We start from the raw sequence: 17,659 nt of genomic DNA, 5'->3' as shown, positions 1-17,659 counted from the left end.
TTCTTGTCTTGCCCCATGAGCTGTTTGGGCCCTGAACCCCTGTCACCTGTCTCAGCACCATCCTGTGGCTGGGAGGGGGTGGGAAAGGGACAGCCTTTATGCAGCTGCTGCCATCTGTGAGTCCCCTATGGGGTAGGTCACATCTTGGTCTTCAGGGCTGCGGGTCCCGTGTGCTCTGGACTCGGCTCCACAGGCTGCGGAGGCAGGCAGACAAGGAAACCAAACCTCCAAGGAGTTCCCCAAACTGTTACGGTTGGAAAGATTTAAAGACCATATATGTGAAGACTGAGGCTCAGGGTGGTCCTGCCTGTGGGGGCCCAAGCTGGGCCTGAGCGTCCTCCCTCCTGAGTGTGCCCTGCTCTGGGGCCAGCCTTGGGTCTCTAGCTTGGACCCGAGAACTCTGGTCTCCAAGGGCGTCAATCACCTACTCACACCCCAAGGCTCTGACATCACCTTCCCTTGACCAATGAGCGAAGCCCAGCAATGGGTGAGGATGTGAGTGTCAGCTACCTCCCCCACCCCAGCCCCTGTGGTTGCAAAGATGCTCTAACAGGAAGCGGGTTTGGGGCGCTGCACAGCTTCCTGCCCCCCAGGGCCAAGCAGGCAAGAGGGGGACGAGGGCCAGGTTGCCACGAGACACAGCTCCGTGCCAGGGTCTCAGCAGCTTCCTCCTCCACAGCCACTTCCGTGCGGCCGGAGCCCCAAAGGCAGGCACTGCTGCCTGTTGCCCAGGCCACCCTCCACCCCCAGTTCAGAGCCCTGCCCCCTGGGGCCAGGCCAAGCCCAGAGGCTGGCTTGAGATTTCATGGGGGACCAGTAGGCCAAAGGTCCTGGGGGAAGGAGGTGGCTGGGCCAGAGGCCGGGGCTCCAGCCATGAAGTCTCGGCAGAAAGGGAAGAAGAAGGGCAACACAAAGGAGCGGGTGTTCGGGTGTGACCTGCAGGATCACCTGCAGCACACGGGCCAGGAGGGTAAGGAGGCCCCTCGGAGCTGCTGGGCCGGTGGGGAGGCAGGGTTTCTCCCGACCCAATCTGCGGTGTGTAGAGGACAGCGGCTTGGGGTGCCACCCAGGAGGCTGATGAGCAGGCAAGGCCGGAAATGTGCTTGTGAAGAAGGCAAGGCAGCTCTGTGTGACAGAACTGGGGACAGGAGTAGGAGGTGAGGGGCTATGGCAGGTCCTTAGGTTCCAGTGAAAGGGGGCAGGACAGGGCCCTGGAGAGGCCGAGAAAGCACAGGGGCTGGCGGGGTTCCTGGTGGAGGAGAGGACCGGGGACGAGACATGGGCTCTTTGGTCCCTTTGCAGCCTTGCTGGGCCACAGGTGAGGATACAGGGTGTGTTCAGCCCTCCTTAGTCTCTGTGATTCCCTGTTCTCCTGTGCAAAGGAGAAATTCTTCCCAAGTGGAGGTCAAGGGAGCAGCTGTTGATGTGGATAAGACCCAAGAGTAAGAGGTGGCTTGAGGCCTGGTTTGGAGATGAGGTGACAGATGCAGAGAAGGTGGTGTGAGGACTGTTCAAGAGCTCACCAGCTTCCTCCCTGGGTGGTCATGGAGGGGGCTTGGGAACAAGCCGGATCAGGGACATCACCCGCTCCACTCTGGCTCCCTCTGGGCTCAGCCCAGAGCAGCCACTCAAAGGCATTCTTCAATTTGATCTGAATTGAATGCAGGTGTCCTGGCCGCCCAGCCCGGCTTGTTTCTAGCATGTCCAGCCCCTCCCAGAAAAGGCCCCGGTCTTCCCCCACCCCCACCCCACCCCAATCTGTCATTTCCTCTTTGTCCTCTCTTCTGCTCTGGGTTGTGGCCCCTGCAGCGCAGGCAGGGTGATGGTTCCTGCTCATTTCCTGCTCACGGCCCCGCCTTGCATCCCCGGACACCTTGTTCCCCTTTTCTCCTTTCCCAGGGGCCCCCATCTCCGCTGGGCTTGGCCAAGGGAAAGCCCAGGCCCCGAGGAAGAGTGTGGAACAGCTGAAGCAGCTTCTTTGGGCCTTTCTCTTCTGAGTGGGCGAAGCCCGGCTGCCAGTGCAGGGTGACCCCTTTATCAGGGAGTCCTCTGGAGAATGGAGGCTCTTTGCCAAGGCACAGGATTGAATGGGGCTGCTGCTGCCCCCACCCCCGCCCCAGTTCTCTGCAAACCCAGTGCCTCTTCTTCATCCTGGCACCACCCTTTCCTATGGTCCCTGCCAACCCCATGTTGAAACACTGACTCTGCTCCTGTGACCCTCTGTCTGCATCTCCAGCAGGTGAGGAGCATACTCTTCTGAAGGAGAGATCTCTGGTCGTGTGTCCTAGTGGATGAGAGGAGCACCCCCTGCCCCTCAGCAGAACCTCACTTGAGCCCAAGGGTGGCGTGATCTTGGGCACCAGAGTAGCAGGGACAGCCCTCTCCCCTCTCCCCTAGCCCTCCTGGCACAGACAACTAGAAAGTGGAAGGGCAGAGACAGGCCAGTGATGGCTTCTCTCTAACCCAAGACCCAGCAAAAATGAAAGTCTTGGCCAGTGGAGACCTGTGTTTCTGGTTAATTTATCCTCTGTGGTTTTCTTGGTTCCCCTATCTGTACCCCATCCCAACACCTTCTCCCAGCTCTTTGCCCCAGGACAGTCTCTTCCTTCCCCAAGCCCTACCTGTAGGGAGCCCTTTCTTTTCCTAATCTTTATCTCTTGACACCTGATTCAGGTTTCTGATGCCCCAGACCTCCTCCATGACTTTCCCCCATACCTTTTCCAGTGGTGGGAGTCAAATAATTTAACAACTGGTTCTCTGCCCTAAATGACCGTTTTAAGTATAAAAAAATGATATACCAAAAGGTAGTTTATTATTTCATGCACTTAATACTTAAATAAGAACAATAAAAGAGGTACACAAAACTGGATAATGTTATAAGAAAGTTTTAAAATATCAATGAAAAAATATTCAATAATACCTGACAGAAAACAATAAAACTATTATTTAAGATATTTCCATATTGCCTACGGAAAGAACATGACTAGGGGTGCTTAGAATACACCGTTGCGCAGATGAACGTTACAAAAGAGTAAGGAATGTAAATTTGTGATTTCCATACTGGGCAGCCCAGGCGCCCACTTTAGAGAGAACCCTGATGACAAGTGCTTTTTTAACAACCAGTTCACTGAACTCAACAAAAAATTAGGTATCGGTTCTGGCGAACCAGTGCAAACTAGTGCGAACCGGCTGAATCCCACCACTGCTTTAGACTCGGCCAGCCCCACCCTGCCTCTAAATTGTAGCCCATCTCCCTGATCTCTAGCTCTTCAACTCCCCCATCTCCTTGACCCATTTCCTCTGTGGCTGTGACTCCTTAAGCTCTTGAATGCTTTTTTTTAACCCTCTCTGGAGGTTCAAAATCGACAGAGGACAGGACAGGGAAGGTCTATCTGCTGGTTGCAGTTCATGTGAAAAGGACCTGGGCTGTCAGTGACAACAGACTATTGATGAGTCTTATAGTAGCCCCCAAGAGCAGAGCACACTCAGTTCTCATGAGGAGAACCCACCCCATCATCTCTGCATTCAGTGCTGGGAACCTGAGGTCAGGGGACCCTTGCCAATGGGCACAGGTCCTGAAGGGATGGATGGTGAGCCAGGGCCGGGACTAAGTGAAGGCAAGAGAAGTGACTGGGGTGCACAATTTGAGGGATCTCTCACTCTCAAGGTCATGCATGTGCACAGGTGACACGTTCACAGCCTTAAGAACAAACTTCCTTAACTTTTGCCCCCTCAGTGCCTTTCTAGTCTCACCCAAGTCCTGGCTCTGGGAAGGATAAAGGGTGTGGACACCAGGTCATATGAGAAGGGTTTAAAATCACAGTTGATAAACTTATTATTTTCTCCATTCTGTATTTCCATCTTAATTCCACAAATAACTTGGAATGGATGACTTCCCAAATCCCAAACTTTAGAGAAAGAGTAAATGGCTAAAGGAATTGGGTTGAAGGGAAAACAAGAAGAAAAGTAAGATCTGTGTCCTGAAATGCCTGTCAGCTTCGATGTGGCTGCTGGAGGTCGCTCTGAGCTTCCTGGCTGTTAAAGTGGACAGAAGCACAGTCAGGTGTAAGGCTCATAAAGCCCATGAGAAAAGAAACAGGCACTCAAGGGAAACACAGCTTTGCCTGACACTAGCACATGAGTTGAGGTGGGTCTCAGTTAATAGGACTCACTGCTTTATCTTTGGCAATATTCTGTATTAAGTCTCCAAGGATGTCACTAACTCTCATAATTATTTGGTTCACTCCTTGAGTCATTCAGTAAACATTTACTGAGCATTTGCTATGTCTCAACACTGTGCGAGATTCCGGGGAGGATGCTGCTATGTATCCAAAGGTATACATACAAAAGAAACTAATGACAACAAAGTGCAACAAGTACTACAGTACAGTTCTAAGGAAAGGACTGTGGGAGCTCTAATACAGATATAAGCAAAGAGTTCAGAATCGGAGGTGGTGTTTGAGGTGTGTTTTGAGGAATGAGGAATGAGAAATTCACCAGGCAGAGTCAGAGGGAGGGGCATTTTTATTTTATTTATTTATTTATTTTATTTATTTTATTATTATTTTTTTTTGTATTTTTCTGAAGCTGGAAACAGGGAGAGACAGTCAGACAGACTCCCGCATGCGCCCAACCGGGATCCACCCCGCAGGCCCACCAGGGGTGATGCTCTGCCCCTCCGGGGCTTCGCTCTGCTGCGACCAGAGCCACTCTAGTGCCTGGGGCAGAGGCCAAGGAGCCATCCCCAGCGCCCAGACCATCTTTGCTCCAATGGAGCCTTGGCTGCATGCAGGAGGGGAAGAGAGAGACAGAGAGAAAGGAGGGGGGGGGGTGGAGAAGCAAATGGGCGCTTCTCCTATGTGCCCTGGCCGGGAATCGAACCCGGGTCCCCCACACGCCAGGCTGATGCTCTACCGCTGAGCCAACCGGCCAGGGCCAGGAAGGGCATTTTTAGGCAAGGGAATAACATGAATGGAATAACAAGGTAATGACATGGTACCAAGCCTTGTTCATGGAGTAGCAAAAGGCTGGATGTTAGGGTTTGTCAGGGAATTGGCTATCACTGTGTTTGAAATAGCAGCTTGGACCTGATTTGTGAAGGGTCTTCTATACCAGGCTGAGGAGTTTATATTTTCTTCTGTATCTATAAGGTAAGCAATATAGATTGGGTGGAGTAGGATATGTACATAGCAAAAGATTTGAGAGAAAGAGAGAGAGAAAGGGAAGGAGCAGGAATCATCAACTCCCATATGTGCCTTGACCAGGCAAGCCCAGGGTTTTGAACTGGCGACCTCAGCATTCCAGGTTGATGCCTTATCTACTGTGCCAGCACAGGTCAGGCAAGGCTGAACTTTCTAACAGGAGTGGGCAGTCTGGAGAGACAGTGAGCTCCCCCTGCCTGGGGGTTTATGCTTGACTCTGACCCAGCAAGCAGAGATTATAGAGGGGTTGGTAGGTTGGAGCTTATATCCTGTGACAATCATTCTAAAGTTGTTGTTTTTGCTCTGGCCGGTTGGCTCAGCGGTAGAGCGTCGGCCTGGCGTGCGGGGGACCCGGGTTCGATTCCCGGCCAGGGCACATAGGAGAAGCGCCCACCTGCTTCTCCACACCCCCCCCTCCTTCCTCTCTGTCTCTCTCTTCCCCTCCCACAGCCGAGGCTCCATTGGAGCAAAGATGGCCTGGGCGCTGGGGCTGGCTCCTTGGCCTCTGCCCCAGGCGCTAGAGTGGCTCTGGTCGCAGCAGAGCGAAGCCCCAGAGGGGCAGAGCATCGCCCCCTGGTGGGCAGAGAGTCGCCCCTGGTGGGCGTGCCGGGTGGATCCCGGTCGGGCGCATGCGGGAGTCTGTCTGACTGTCTCTCCCCGTTTCCAGCTTCAGAAAAACACACACACACCAAAAAAATAAATAAATAAATAAATAAAGTTGTTGTTTTTCCTATGGGCCCTCAATCTCTCCAAACCCTCTTCCATGATGTTTCCCTTTCTCGGACCCCATGCAGTCTCTGATCCCCAGATGATCTGTTTCTCTGTGTCTGCCCTGTCTGTTTCCCCAGTGCCCCAGGTGCTAAGGAGCTGTGCAGAGTTTGTGGAGGAGCACGGAGTAGTGGATGGGATCTACCGCCTCTCAGGGGTCTCCTCCAATATCCAGAAGCTCCGGTGAGTCAGGCAGTTTCGGGACAGCTTGGAGGCCAAGAGGCCAGGGAGCCAAAGGGGTGAGGGGTGGGGAGAAGGGAACACAGATGCCAGTTACAGCCTAAGGCAGGGGCTCTAGAGTCTGCTCAGGAGAGGTTGAGACCACACACTCCTTCCCAGGCTAGCGTGCATGCACGGACACACATACACGTACACACATGCACACACACACATTCCTCCACTCCCAGACACACACCCACAGCTTTTATTTATTTATTTATTTATTTTTACAGAGACAGAGAGACAGTCAGAGAGAAGGATAGACAGGGACAGACAGACAGGAACGGAGAGATGAGAAGCATCAATCATTAGTTTTTCATTGCACATTGCGACACCTTAGTTATTCATTGATTGCTTTCTCATATGTGCCTTGACCAGGGGCCTTCAGCAGACCGAGTAAGCCCTTGCTGGAGCCAGTGACCTTGGGTCTAAGTGGGTGAGCTTTATTTTTTTGCTCAAGCCAGATGAGCCCGCGCTCAAGTTGGCAACCTCGGGGTCGCGAACCTGGGTCCTCCGCATCCCAGTCCGATGCTCTATCCACTGCACCACTGCCCAGTCAGGCTTACCCCGGTCAGGCTTATTTTTTTTTAATAACTTTTTTTTGTGGCAGAGACAGAGAGAGTCAGAGAGAGGGACAGATAGGGACAGACAGACAGGAAGGGAGAGAGATAAGAAACATCAATTCTTCGTTGAGGCTCCTTAGTTGTTCATTTATTGATTTCTTATATGTGCCATGACCAGGGACTATAGCAGACCAAGTAACCCCTTGCCCGAGCCAGCGACCTTGGGTCCAAGCTGGTGAGCTTTTGCTCAAACCAGATGAGCCCGCGCTCAAGCTGGCGGCCTCGGGGTCTCGAACCTGGGTCCTCCACATCCCAGTCCGACACTCTATCCACTACGTCACCATTTGGTCAGGCCACACCCACAGCTTTAAAAAAAAATTTAGATATAATTCTCATACCGTAAAATTCACCATTTAAAATGTACATTTTAGGGGGAGGAGGAGGAAGAGGAGGGAAGGGGTTGGGGGAAGGGTAGAAAGAGGGACAAATATAAGGTGACAGAGGATGATTTGATTTTGGGTGATGGATATACAACATAATTGACTGTCCAAATGATGTGGAGATGTTTACCAAAATCTATGTACTCTTGTTGACCAATGTTAACCTGTTAAATTTAATTTTCTAAATACATAAGTAAAATGTACATTTCAGTGGTTTTTAGTATGTCCACAGGTTGTGTAGCCATCACCCCTAATTCCAGAACTTTTCATCATACCCAGAAGCAACCCACACCCATGAGCAGTCACTCTACATCCCCTGACAACCACTCGTCTGCTTCTGTCTAAATGAATTTTTCTATTTTGCCCATTTCACACAAATGGATCATGCAATTGTAACCTATTGTTTCTGGCCCTTCTCACTTGGCATGTTTTCAAGGTCCTTGTGTGTTGTTGCATGTCCTCACACTTCATTCCTCTTTTTGTGGCTGAATGATATTCCATGTGTGGCATGGCCATATTTAGTTTATTCCATCATCAGTTCGTGGCTATTTGGGTGGTTTCCACTTGTTGGCTGTTATGAATAATGGTGCTGTGAACTATTCATGTGAAAGTGTTTGTGTTGACATGTGCTTTCAGTTCTCTAGAGTATGCACAGAGGAGTAGAATTGCTGGGTCATATGGTAACTCTATGTTGAACTTTTAAAGGATCCGCCAAACTGTTTTCCATGGCAGTTGCATCATTTTACATTCCCACCAGCAATGAACAAGGTTTCTAATTTCTCCACATCCCTGCCAACCTTTGTCATTGTGTCTTTTTTATTAACACCACTCTACTGGGTATGAAGTGATATTTCATCTATATTTGCATTTCTCTAATAGCTAATGGTGTTGAACATCTTCTTGTGTGCTTATTGGCCATTTGTATATCTTCTTGGCAGAAATGTCCATTGAAGTCCTTTGTCCATTTTTTTTTCTTTACAGGGACAGAGAGAGAGTCAGAGAGAGGGATAGATAGGGACAGACAGGAACGGAGAGAGATGAGAAGCGTCAATCATCAGTTTTTGTTTTGACACTTTAGTTGTTCATTGATTGCTTTCTCATATGTGCCTTGATCATGGGCCTTCAGCAGACCCAGTAACCCCTTGCCTGAGCCAGCGACCTTGGGTCTAAGCTGGTGAGCATTTTTAATTTTGCTCAAGCTGGCAACCTCGGGGTCTCGAACCTGGGTCCTCGGCATCCCAGTCCACTGTGCCACTGCCTGGTCAGGCCCTTTGTCCATTTTTTAATTGGATTATCTGCCTCTTTGCCATTGTAAGAGTTCTTTTTTTTAATTTTTATTTTATTTATTCATTTTTAGAGAGGAGAGAGAGAGGGAGAGAGAGAGAGAAACAGAGAGAGAGAAAGGGGGAGGAGCTGGAAGCATCAACTCCCATATGTGTCTTGACCAGGCAAGCCCAGGGTTTCGAACCGGCGACCTCAGCATTTCCAGGTTGACACTTTATCCACTGCGCCACCACAGGTCAGGCAATTCTTTATATCCTGGATGTTAGACACTTGTCAAATCTGATTTGCAAATACATTCTCCCATTTTGTGGATTCTCTTCGCTTTCTCCATAGTGTCATTTGACACTCAAAAGTTTGTAATATTCATGTTCAATTTATTTTTTTCTTGGCTTGCTTGTGTGCTTTTGGTGTCACATCCAAGGTTATGAAGATTTACACTTATCTTTTCCTCTGAAGTACACACACCCAGAACACATTCAGGCTCATTGCCCACTTCTCCTGACCCCGACACATCTCAGCATTGCTGCACCTGCAGCCACGTCCCCGACGTGGATCCCTGTCCATGTACTGATTCACTTCCCCTCCTCACATCTGCCCTGTGTGTTGATATGCATGCCCAGTGTCCTCTTTCCAAGTCCCACAAATGTTAACTCTCAAACCTGCCTGGAGCCCATCTCTACAGCTCCCCCATTTCTCCTGACCCCCAGCACTCCTGACCACTATGCACCTCCCCAGGCAGGAGTTTGAGGCGGAGCGGAAGCCAGACCTGCAGCGAGATGTTTACCTCCAGGACATCCACTGCGTATCCTCCTTGTGCAAGGCCTATTTCAGAGAGCTGCCAGACCCCCTGCTCACTTACCGGCTCTATGACAAGTTTGCTGTGAGTTGAGAGGCTGGGGGTGGTAGAGAGGGCTGAGGGGTAGCTGTACTGGTTTTGTGTATTGAGCACACTACCTGGAGACCCTCAACAGCAGAGGTGTGCCATCCAGCCCACACCAGCTAAGCTGGGTGGGTGAAGACTTCCTGGACACCTTGGAACAACTCCACAGCCCCTGGGCACCCAATGAGGGGGGTATGGATGTATCCTGGTATGCTAGTGACAGAGGACTCTAAAGAAGAGAGCGATGATGAGTTGTTCAAAGTCACAAAGCTGTTAAGTGACAGACAAGACTGAGCTGCAGGGCTGTATGCCCCAGATTCTGAACTCTCCCTGCCTTAGACCTGGTCAGGGATGGTGAGGGCCAGCATAGCTGTTTCTGAGAGTCTTTCTCACAGTTCTGGGGGAGGAAACAGGGGCCAGCTGGGTCACTGACTTTTTGAACCATCCCCTCAATAAGGAGGCAGTGGCGGTGCAGCTGGAGCCTGAACGCTTGGTCAAGATCCTGGAGGTGCTCCGGGAACTCCCTGTCACAAACTACAGGTGTGTGGGGCTCCTCCCCACCCCCCAGTCCTGGCTCCCCTCACCTGGGGCCTTGACGTGTCCCTTCTCTCCCAGCTCCCAGGCCCCAGCCCTCCTCTTGCCCTGTGATCCTGTGTGATCCTGACCCCTGGTGCCCCTTTCTGCAGGACCCTGGAGTTCCTCATGCGCCACTTGGTGCACATGGCCTCATTCAGTGCCCAGACCAACATGCACGCCCGCAACCTGGCCATCGTGTGGGCCCCCAACCTGTTGAGGTGGGCGCGTGAGTGAGCAGCATGTGGGGATCCTGGCAGAGCCTGGCCCCCAGCAGGTGGCTGCAGGAGGGGGTGGCTGTGTGGGTGTGCTAGAGTGAGATGGGGGGGTCTCATGGAGCCCAGGAAGGTTCAGGATTACATGAGTGGGGTGGGGCTTGCCCCTTTGATGCCTTCTCTGAGCTTGAGTCAAGTCCCTAAGGGCAGGGCCTTTGTGTCTCCTTACACAGTATCACTGAACTCAGGGAGGGGAACTGGACAGGTCCTTGTCAAGTGTTTGTTGAGCAAATGTCTTGCAGTCTATTGGAGAACAGGCCCGTTTATCACTCCTTGTGATGTAAGGCAGACTATGAAAAATTCTGATATTCATTATAAACGGGGCCCCTGGTGTGCAAAGGAAGTACAGAGGAGGGTATCCAAGAAGGTTTCCTGGAGGAAGTGGCATTTGAGACTTGAATCATGCATAAGGTTTAAGACGTGGAAATGATGTCAAGGACATGCAAGGAGAAGGGTGTAGGTACTTTTAAGGAAGATTAGGAAAAGGAAGTGTGGTGGGGCTGGGCGTGAATAATTGCACATCACACAGGTCTAAGGACATAGAGGCTTCAGGCTTCAATGGGACAGCAGCCTTCATGGAGGTGCGTGTGCAGTCCATCGTGGTGGAGTTCATCCTTACGCATGTGGAAAGGCTCTTTGGGGGTGCTGCCCTCTCTGGTGAGTGTCCTTCCTGCCCAGCATATCACTGCCGTTTGTCTAGGGCAGGGGTCCCCAAACTTTTTACATAGGGGGCCAGTTCACTGTCCCTCAGACCGTTGGAGTGCTGGACTATAAAAAAAAAACTATGAACAAATCCCTATGCACACTGCACATATCTTATTTTAAAGTAAAAATACAAAACAGAAGTAGTACTGTACGTGAGTGACGCCTTGCTTTGCGGCACCACCACATACAGTACTCCAGAAGCACAGGATGCGGATGCATCCTGTGCTCCTCTCACTGACCACCAATGAAAGAGGTGCCCCTTCCGGAAGTGCAGCGGGGGGCGGATAAATGGCCTCAGGGGCCGCATGCGGCCTGTAGTTTGGGGACCCCTGGTCTAAGGAGTCACATCAGAGTGAGAGAGGGCCTCAAAGATCCAATTCAGTCTCCCCGTCTTGCAGGTGGGAAAGCGGAGTGTCACGGAGAGGGCCCTGGAGACAACCGCACAGTTGGGACTTGAGCAGGCCTGTTCTGCTCTCAGTGCAGAGCATAGCTGATCTCTTAATCACCGTTCTAGCTCTCAAGACTAGTGACTGCTTGTTATCGCCCCCAGCCCACCAGGCCAATGTCCTGGGACCTCCTGGCCCTCTTTGTCCCTGAGGACCCAGCCCATCTTGAGGAGCTAGACCAGGGGCTCTGGGTACATCCCTGAGTGGGCAGGTGCGATGAAGAGCTGGGTGCCTGAAGCTGCTCTTTCCTCTGTTCTTGGCTAGTGATCCCTCTGCTTTTCCTAGGTGGTGAGCTGGAGAGTGGATGGCGATCACTTCCAGGGGTCCGGGCATTGAGCAGCCCTGAGGACCTTATGCCCAGGTCCCTGCCCTACCACCTGCCTAGTGTCCTGCAGGCTGGTGATGGACCCCCCCAGATTCGGCCCTATCATACTATCATTGAGATTGCAGAGCACAAGTAAGCTTTCCTCCTGGGCTCTCCTCCCCTGCACTGACCTCTAGGCTCTGACTCCAGTGCTTTCTCCACTCTCTCCAGGAGGAAAGGCTCTTTGAAGGTCAGGAAATGGAGATCTATCTTCAATCTCGGTCGCTCAGGCAACGAAACCAAGCGTAAACTTCCCCGGGGGGCTGAGGACAGGGGTAAGTTTGGGGCAATGTAGTGAGAACTCTGTTTTGGGTGTGCAAGGCCCTGGCCTTACACATACTACTGTCTTGCAGAGGACAAATCCGATAAGGGGACACTGCGGCCAGCCAAGAGCATGGACTCACTAAGTGCTGCAGCTGGGGCCAGTGATGGTGAGTACAGGTGTGCACCCTAGCATGTGTACGTGTGCTGTGGAATTAGCAACATGGGCCCGTGAGCACCTACGGGGAACCATGTTGTGTGTCTGTAAAGGAATAATAATATTAAAAACAAGACCACTGTGTATGTGTGTATGCAGCCAAATGTGCTAATTTCAAGAATATGTAATGACTGCCTCTTCTATACCAGCCACAGTGCTGGAGTGTTCACATGATTACATACAGGGACACAGTGGTGTGTGTGGGGGGGCATCCACAGAGAGGGGGGGATCCTATGTGGAGTGACCTGTGACCTGCTAGCTGTAGGTCTGCTGTAGTGGCCAAGGGCAGCCAGGCTTGCTTGGTATGTTCCAGGTTGTCCTGACATGTAGGCTCAGAGCAGAGCATTATGTCCTGTTCCAGTGTCCTCAAATGTCCAGTGTCCCTTGCAGCTGAAGCCTGTCTCTCTCTCCTTCACAGAGCCAGAGGGGCTACTGACACTCAGCAGCCCCCTGCCAAGCCTACTGCTTTCTGAGACCTTGGAGAACGATTCTGTGGAGGCAGCAGAGGGTGAACCAGAACCTGAGGCAGAGGCCCCAGGCAGCACGAATTCTGAGCCAGGAACACCACGAGCAGGGCGGTCAGCAATCCGAGCAGCTGGCAGCAGCCGTGCAGAGCGCTGCGCTGGCGTCCACATCTCAGACCCCTACAATGTCAATCTTCCACTACACATCACCTCCATCCTCAGCGTGCCCCCAAACATCATCTCTAACGTCTCCTTGGCCAGGCTCACCCGTGGCCTAGAGTGCCCTGCCTTACAGCCCCGGTCAAGCCCTGCATTTGGCCCTGGCCCCGGCCCCCCAGGTGAGGACCCAGGGATTGTGCAGGACTGTGAGTGGGGACCAGAATTCTAGGCTGAAGCTCTGATGCTGGGGAGGGCAGGAGGATTCGGCCCTTGGGCTTTGGGTGGTTACATTCAGTTGTTCCCCCTGGTTCAAGGTTGGGAGAATCCAGTAATATCAGCTTGTGTGAAACCCATGGAAACAGGATCTGTCATATCCCCACGAATGGGGTCTTTGTCAGACATATATGGCAGGGATTACTAAGTAAAAAGTGGAGATGTATAGTCAGTGATAGTAATGAGTCCTAACACTAACACTAATTAATAGGTAACACCTATTGATGGTTTACTATGTGCCAAGTGCTGTTAAGGACTTCACAGGCATTCTGCATTCTCACTGTTAAGACACTGGTATTGTTATCCATACGTTGCAGCAGTGGAACCTGAGCTTAGGTTAAGCAATGCATCATTGATTTAGGTAGGAGGTAGTGGAGCTGGGATCTAAGCTTTGCTCCTGACTCCAGTTCCGGAAGTGTCGCTGATGACAAGTGCTGGGCAGCACAGGGCAGGGGTCAGGATGTGGCTATGGAGTAGATGTGGGATCAAACTTTGTGCCACTTGCTGTGTGACCTTGAACGAAAGGTTTTTAATCTCTTGGAGTCTCGGCTTCCTCATATGTAAAATGGAGATAAATACCGTGTCATAGGGTGCTTTGTGGAGAAATAAGCTAATGCATTATAAAATGTGTAGTATGGTCCTTTGGCACCTGGTAAGAACTCAATAAAGGCAGCTAGCAATAAGCCAATAGTTTGTAATATTGGTCTGAAAGGGTCAGCCACGTGGCAATGCTAGAAAGACCCACATTGGAAAGGGTCAAGGCTGGCCTTCACCTTTGTATTCCTGGACTACCTTTCTTCCAACAGATGAGAAATCGGAGGCAAGTCCAGCCCCAAGTCCCCTGGTTGACGCAGGCCCAGCAGACATGGTCCCTGCCCTGGAGGACTGCCTATCCCAGGAAGTGCAGGACTCCTTCTCCTTCCTAGAGGACTCAAGCAGCTCAGAGCCTGAGTGGGTGGGGGTGGAGGATGGGGATGTGGCCAAGGCAGGAGCGGCAGCAGCAGCCTTCCCCCCTGGGGAGGACGACCCTGGGATAGGCTATCTGGAGGAGCTCCTGGGAGTTGGGCCTCAGGTAAGGAGGAGCTGCGCTGGGTTTGGGGGTGGTAAGGAATCTAGAGGGGAGACAGGACCACCTGGTCTGAGCCACCTCTATGACTGCAGGTGGAAGAGTTCTCGGTGGAGCCGCCCCTGGATGACCTGTCCCTGGATGAGGCACCGTTTGTTCTGGCTCCCAGCTGTTGCTCCCTGGACTCCACAGGCCCTGGGCCTGAAGCAGGGGAGGAAAATGGGGAGGAAGTCTTCCTGAGCGCCTACGATGACCTAAGCCCCCTCCTGGGACCCAAACCCTTGGCCTGCAGTGGCCCAGGCAGTCCAGAGGAAGAGGCAGCAGGGTATGGAAGACAGGAGGCTTCAGGGCAGGCTGAGGGGGTGCAGGCATGCTGGGAAGTAGGTGAGGACATGGAGGCGGAGCCTGGCAGCAGATGGGACATCAGGGAGGAGGCTGAGGGGAGTCCAGAGAACAAGGTGGAGGCTGGAGAGGCAGGTGAGGAAAGAGGGGAGGCTGGGGGAGGCCAAGAGATGATGATGGTCAGTTTGAGAGAAAGGAGTGGGAAAGAAACAGATGCCAAGGAAGAGGAGCTCAAAGGTCAGCAGGATGAGAGTATGAAGGAAGCCAAGAGTACGGAGCAAACAGGAACAGAGCACGGTGAAGACAAGGAAAGGAAGACTGAAAAACAGGAAGAGGCTGAGGAAATAGAAGCCCAGGTGGAAGCTGGCAGGGACCCAGAGCCTGGGGCACAGGAAAAGCATACTGCTGAGGACAGCTGGGAAACTGCACACACACAAGATGCTGAGGGAGGCAGAGAGGACGAGGATAATACAGTTAAAGGACAACGGGAGAACGGAGAGCAAGAGGCAAGGGAAGACCAGGGAGATGCTGAAGACAGAAGCACAGAAGCAGCAGGTGAAGGAGCAGGGGAGGTTAGCAAGGAACGGGAGAATGGGGACAGAGAGGCAGAGGGAGAGCAGAGGGCTGAAAGTGACCATTTAGAAGGGGTCTTCCTCCTAGAAGGGTCATATGTAGTGTCCTTGGAGGCTGACGGTGCCAGAGAGGGCAATGACCAATCCTCTGAGACCAAACAGGCACCCCCACAGCCACCGCGGCCAGAGATGGAGCCTGAGGGACAGCCCAGTGCAGAGGGCTGTAATCTATGTCCCTGTCCCCTTAGCTCAGCTAGTGGTGTGGGCATGCGCCTGGCTTCCACCCTGGTTCAGGTCCAACAGGTCCGCTCTGTGCCAGTGGTGCCACCTAAGCCGCAGTTTGCCAAGATGCCCAGTGCCATGTGTAGCAAGATCCATGTGGCACCTGCCAATCCATGCCCAAGGCCTGGCCGGCTTGATGGAACTCCTGGGGAAAGGGCTTGGGGACTCCGAGCCTCCCGCTCCTCTTGGAGGAATGGGGGCAGTCTTTCCTTTGATGCTGCTGTGGCCCTGGCCCGGGACCGCCAGAGAACAGAGGCTCAGGGAGTTCGGAGGACCCAGACCTGTACTGGCAGTGAGGACTACAGCCACATCTCCAGAACCACGCCCTGTAGCATGATTCCTGCCCATTCTACTCGGCCCCTCAGCTGCCTGGAGCTCCCACCTGAAGGCACAGAAGGATCTGAACCCCGGAGTCGGTTTAGTCTGCCCCCTAGAGAACCTCAACCCCCTTACCCCCTCATTCCCCCACAGCGCCGAACCTATGCATTTGAAACACAGGCTAGCCCTGGGAAAAGTGAGGGACTCTGATTAGGACCAGAGCACTGGGCGAAGGCTTCAGCAGTTGTCTTCACTCTCTGGGGCCCCTGACTAGGTGTGTCTTCTGCGGAGCTGCTGTAGTGCCTGACTCTGCAGGCTTTGGTCCTCCAGCTTCTCTTTGACTGTGGGAGGCAGTCTTAGCTGGTTTACCTGAACTTGTCTCAGACACAAAGCACTTATCCCTTAGGAGATTTCCAACAGAGTCACCAAGAGCCTATTCCTAGGGAATGAGGTCACTGGCCAAAGGGAACAGAGAGTAGGCAGAAAACTTAGTGGCTGCTCAAAATGAAGAATGAAGGGGAACTCCAACTGAGCTTGTGTCCTCAGAGGCTGTGACCTTTTCTCTTCATGGAAGCCACAGGGTGGAGGTGAGGAGGACAGGGTGGTCAGAGTTCATCACACGCAAACACGTCTAGAGTGGCTCCTCCTCCTGTTATGTGCTCAGACCCTTGTTTACCTCCAGCTCTCTCAGCTCCAGATTAGGAGTAACATGTCCCGGAGCTCTGTGAGACCTCAGCGTTTGCTGGAGACACTGGCTCCCTTTCCAGCTCCCCCACTCTTCGCCTCAGAGGTCCCTACAGTCCTTTGGCCTCTTTTTTCTTTAGCGATAACTTCCCCCTACTGTGACAGCACTCAAGCCCTGGGACTGCTTCTCCAGACAGGTAGGCATAGGTCCCATTCGAGTAGGGGCTCGTGTCTCAGAATAAAAGTCGTATTTTTACACGTAAACTGTGCAGTTTCATTATACTGATTCAAGTCTCGGCTGACAAGCGTCATCATTTAACGTTTGGCCAATCCTTGTCCTGGGGTTCGGTGTTTGTCCTCAGCGGTCGCCAAGGAGACTTGCGGCCAGAAACCCGGGCTGGGTTCGCAGCGGCCCGGAATCGGGAAGAGAAACTTACATCATGTTATGTTCGTTTCGCGCTCGGGCTGCCAAGTGTCCCACGTGCCCCTGATTCTATTTCGTCCCCCAACAACTCTGCAAGGTTGGCACGGAGCTCGGCATGTCCCGCGGAGGAAGCCAAGGATAACTGGGTCAGACGCCTCGCACAACGCAGAGGTAACCCGGGGCGGGCCAGTATGAGCCCTGCTCTCCCCGAGGCCGCGCACGCAGTGCTGGCTATGAAGCAGGGGAGCCATGTCCCCCGCGCGGACACTGGGCCTCACAGACCGGAAGCCTCCACGGTCTCTGGTGGGAGTCCGCGGGCGCCACGCCTCCAGCCGGAAGCCCCGAGGGGGCCCGCTCCCAAGATGGCCTCCTGCTGGTCTCGTTAAAGATGGCGCCGCGACCAGCCTCGCCCTTCCCGGGACTAAACACAAAGGCCCTGTCCAGCAGCAAGATGGTAACACAAGTTAGTTATGCTTCTCCCGTTCTTCCCGAAAGCGCCTGGGCCTTCAGCGTCATTTTTGGGGGGCCCTTGGAAGTCGCACATCAAGGTGGAGCTGACGGAAGCGGGGCGGCCCGGACGCGAAGGTGGAGAAGCCACTTCCGCCCGGCACCAGCATGGCCGCGTGCTGGGGGGCGCGCATGCGCAACCCTCCATGGAGCGACCCGGGTGTGGGGAGGAACGCTGTACCGGAGAGTCGGCGGCTGAGGTGGCGAGACCGGTGAGCGCCTGATGGGACGGGAGCGGGCGGGCCGCCAAGAATGGCAGCCTCGACTGTGTCCCCGCCGCTGCGGCCGGGGAAGTGCCGGAGGAGGCCTTTGTTGTGAGAGAGGGGCCGCGCCCGGTTCTTTATCTCCCGCCCCCGCGTTCCGCCTTCTGCG

General features: G+C 53.1%; 1 protein-coding gene across 2 annotated transcripts; it reads left to right on the top strand.

Moving 5' to 3' along the window:
- Positions 1-592: 592 nt before the first annotated feature.
- On the top strand, positions 593-17,244 carry ARHGAP30 (Rho GTPase activating protein 30). 2 transcript variants are annotated; one of them, XM_066371288.1, is made up of 12 exons: positions 593-970; positions 6,050-6,152; positions 9,211-9,355; positions 9,813-9,895; positions 10,042-10,149; positions 10,733-10,860; positions 11,640-11,811; positions 11,890-11,993; positions 12,072-12,149; positions 12,615-12,998; positions 13,899-14,164; positions 14,254-17,244. In XM_066371288.1, the coding sequence occupies exons 1-12, from the start codon at positions 874-876 to the stop codon at positions 15,880-15,882; spliced, it is 3,297 nt and encodes a 1,098-aa protein (XP_066227385.1). In that variant the 5' UTR covers positions 593-873; the 3' UTR covers positions 15,883-17,244. The 2 variants fall into 2 exon arrangements, with proteins under 2 accessions (XP_066227385.1, XP_066227386.1); XM_066371289.1 differs by lacking the exon at positions 593-970 and having other exon boundaries at positions 6,056-6,152; positions 9,215-9,355.
- Positions 17,245-17,659: the final 415 nt, after the last annotated feature.

This window comes from Saccopteryx leptura, chromosome 2 (genome assembly GCF_036850995.1).
Source record: "Saccopteryx leptura isolate mSacLep1 chromosome 2, mSacLep1_pri_phased_curated, whole genome shotgun sequence".
NCBI classification, from domain to species: domain Eukaryota; kingdom Metazoa; phylum Chordata; class Mammalia; order Chiroptera; family Emballonuridae; genus Saccopteryx; species Saccopteryx leptura.
Note: the sequence above shows the minus strand (reverse complement) of the source record. Positions and strands in the feature narration are given on the sequence as shown.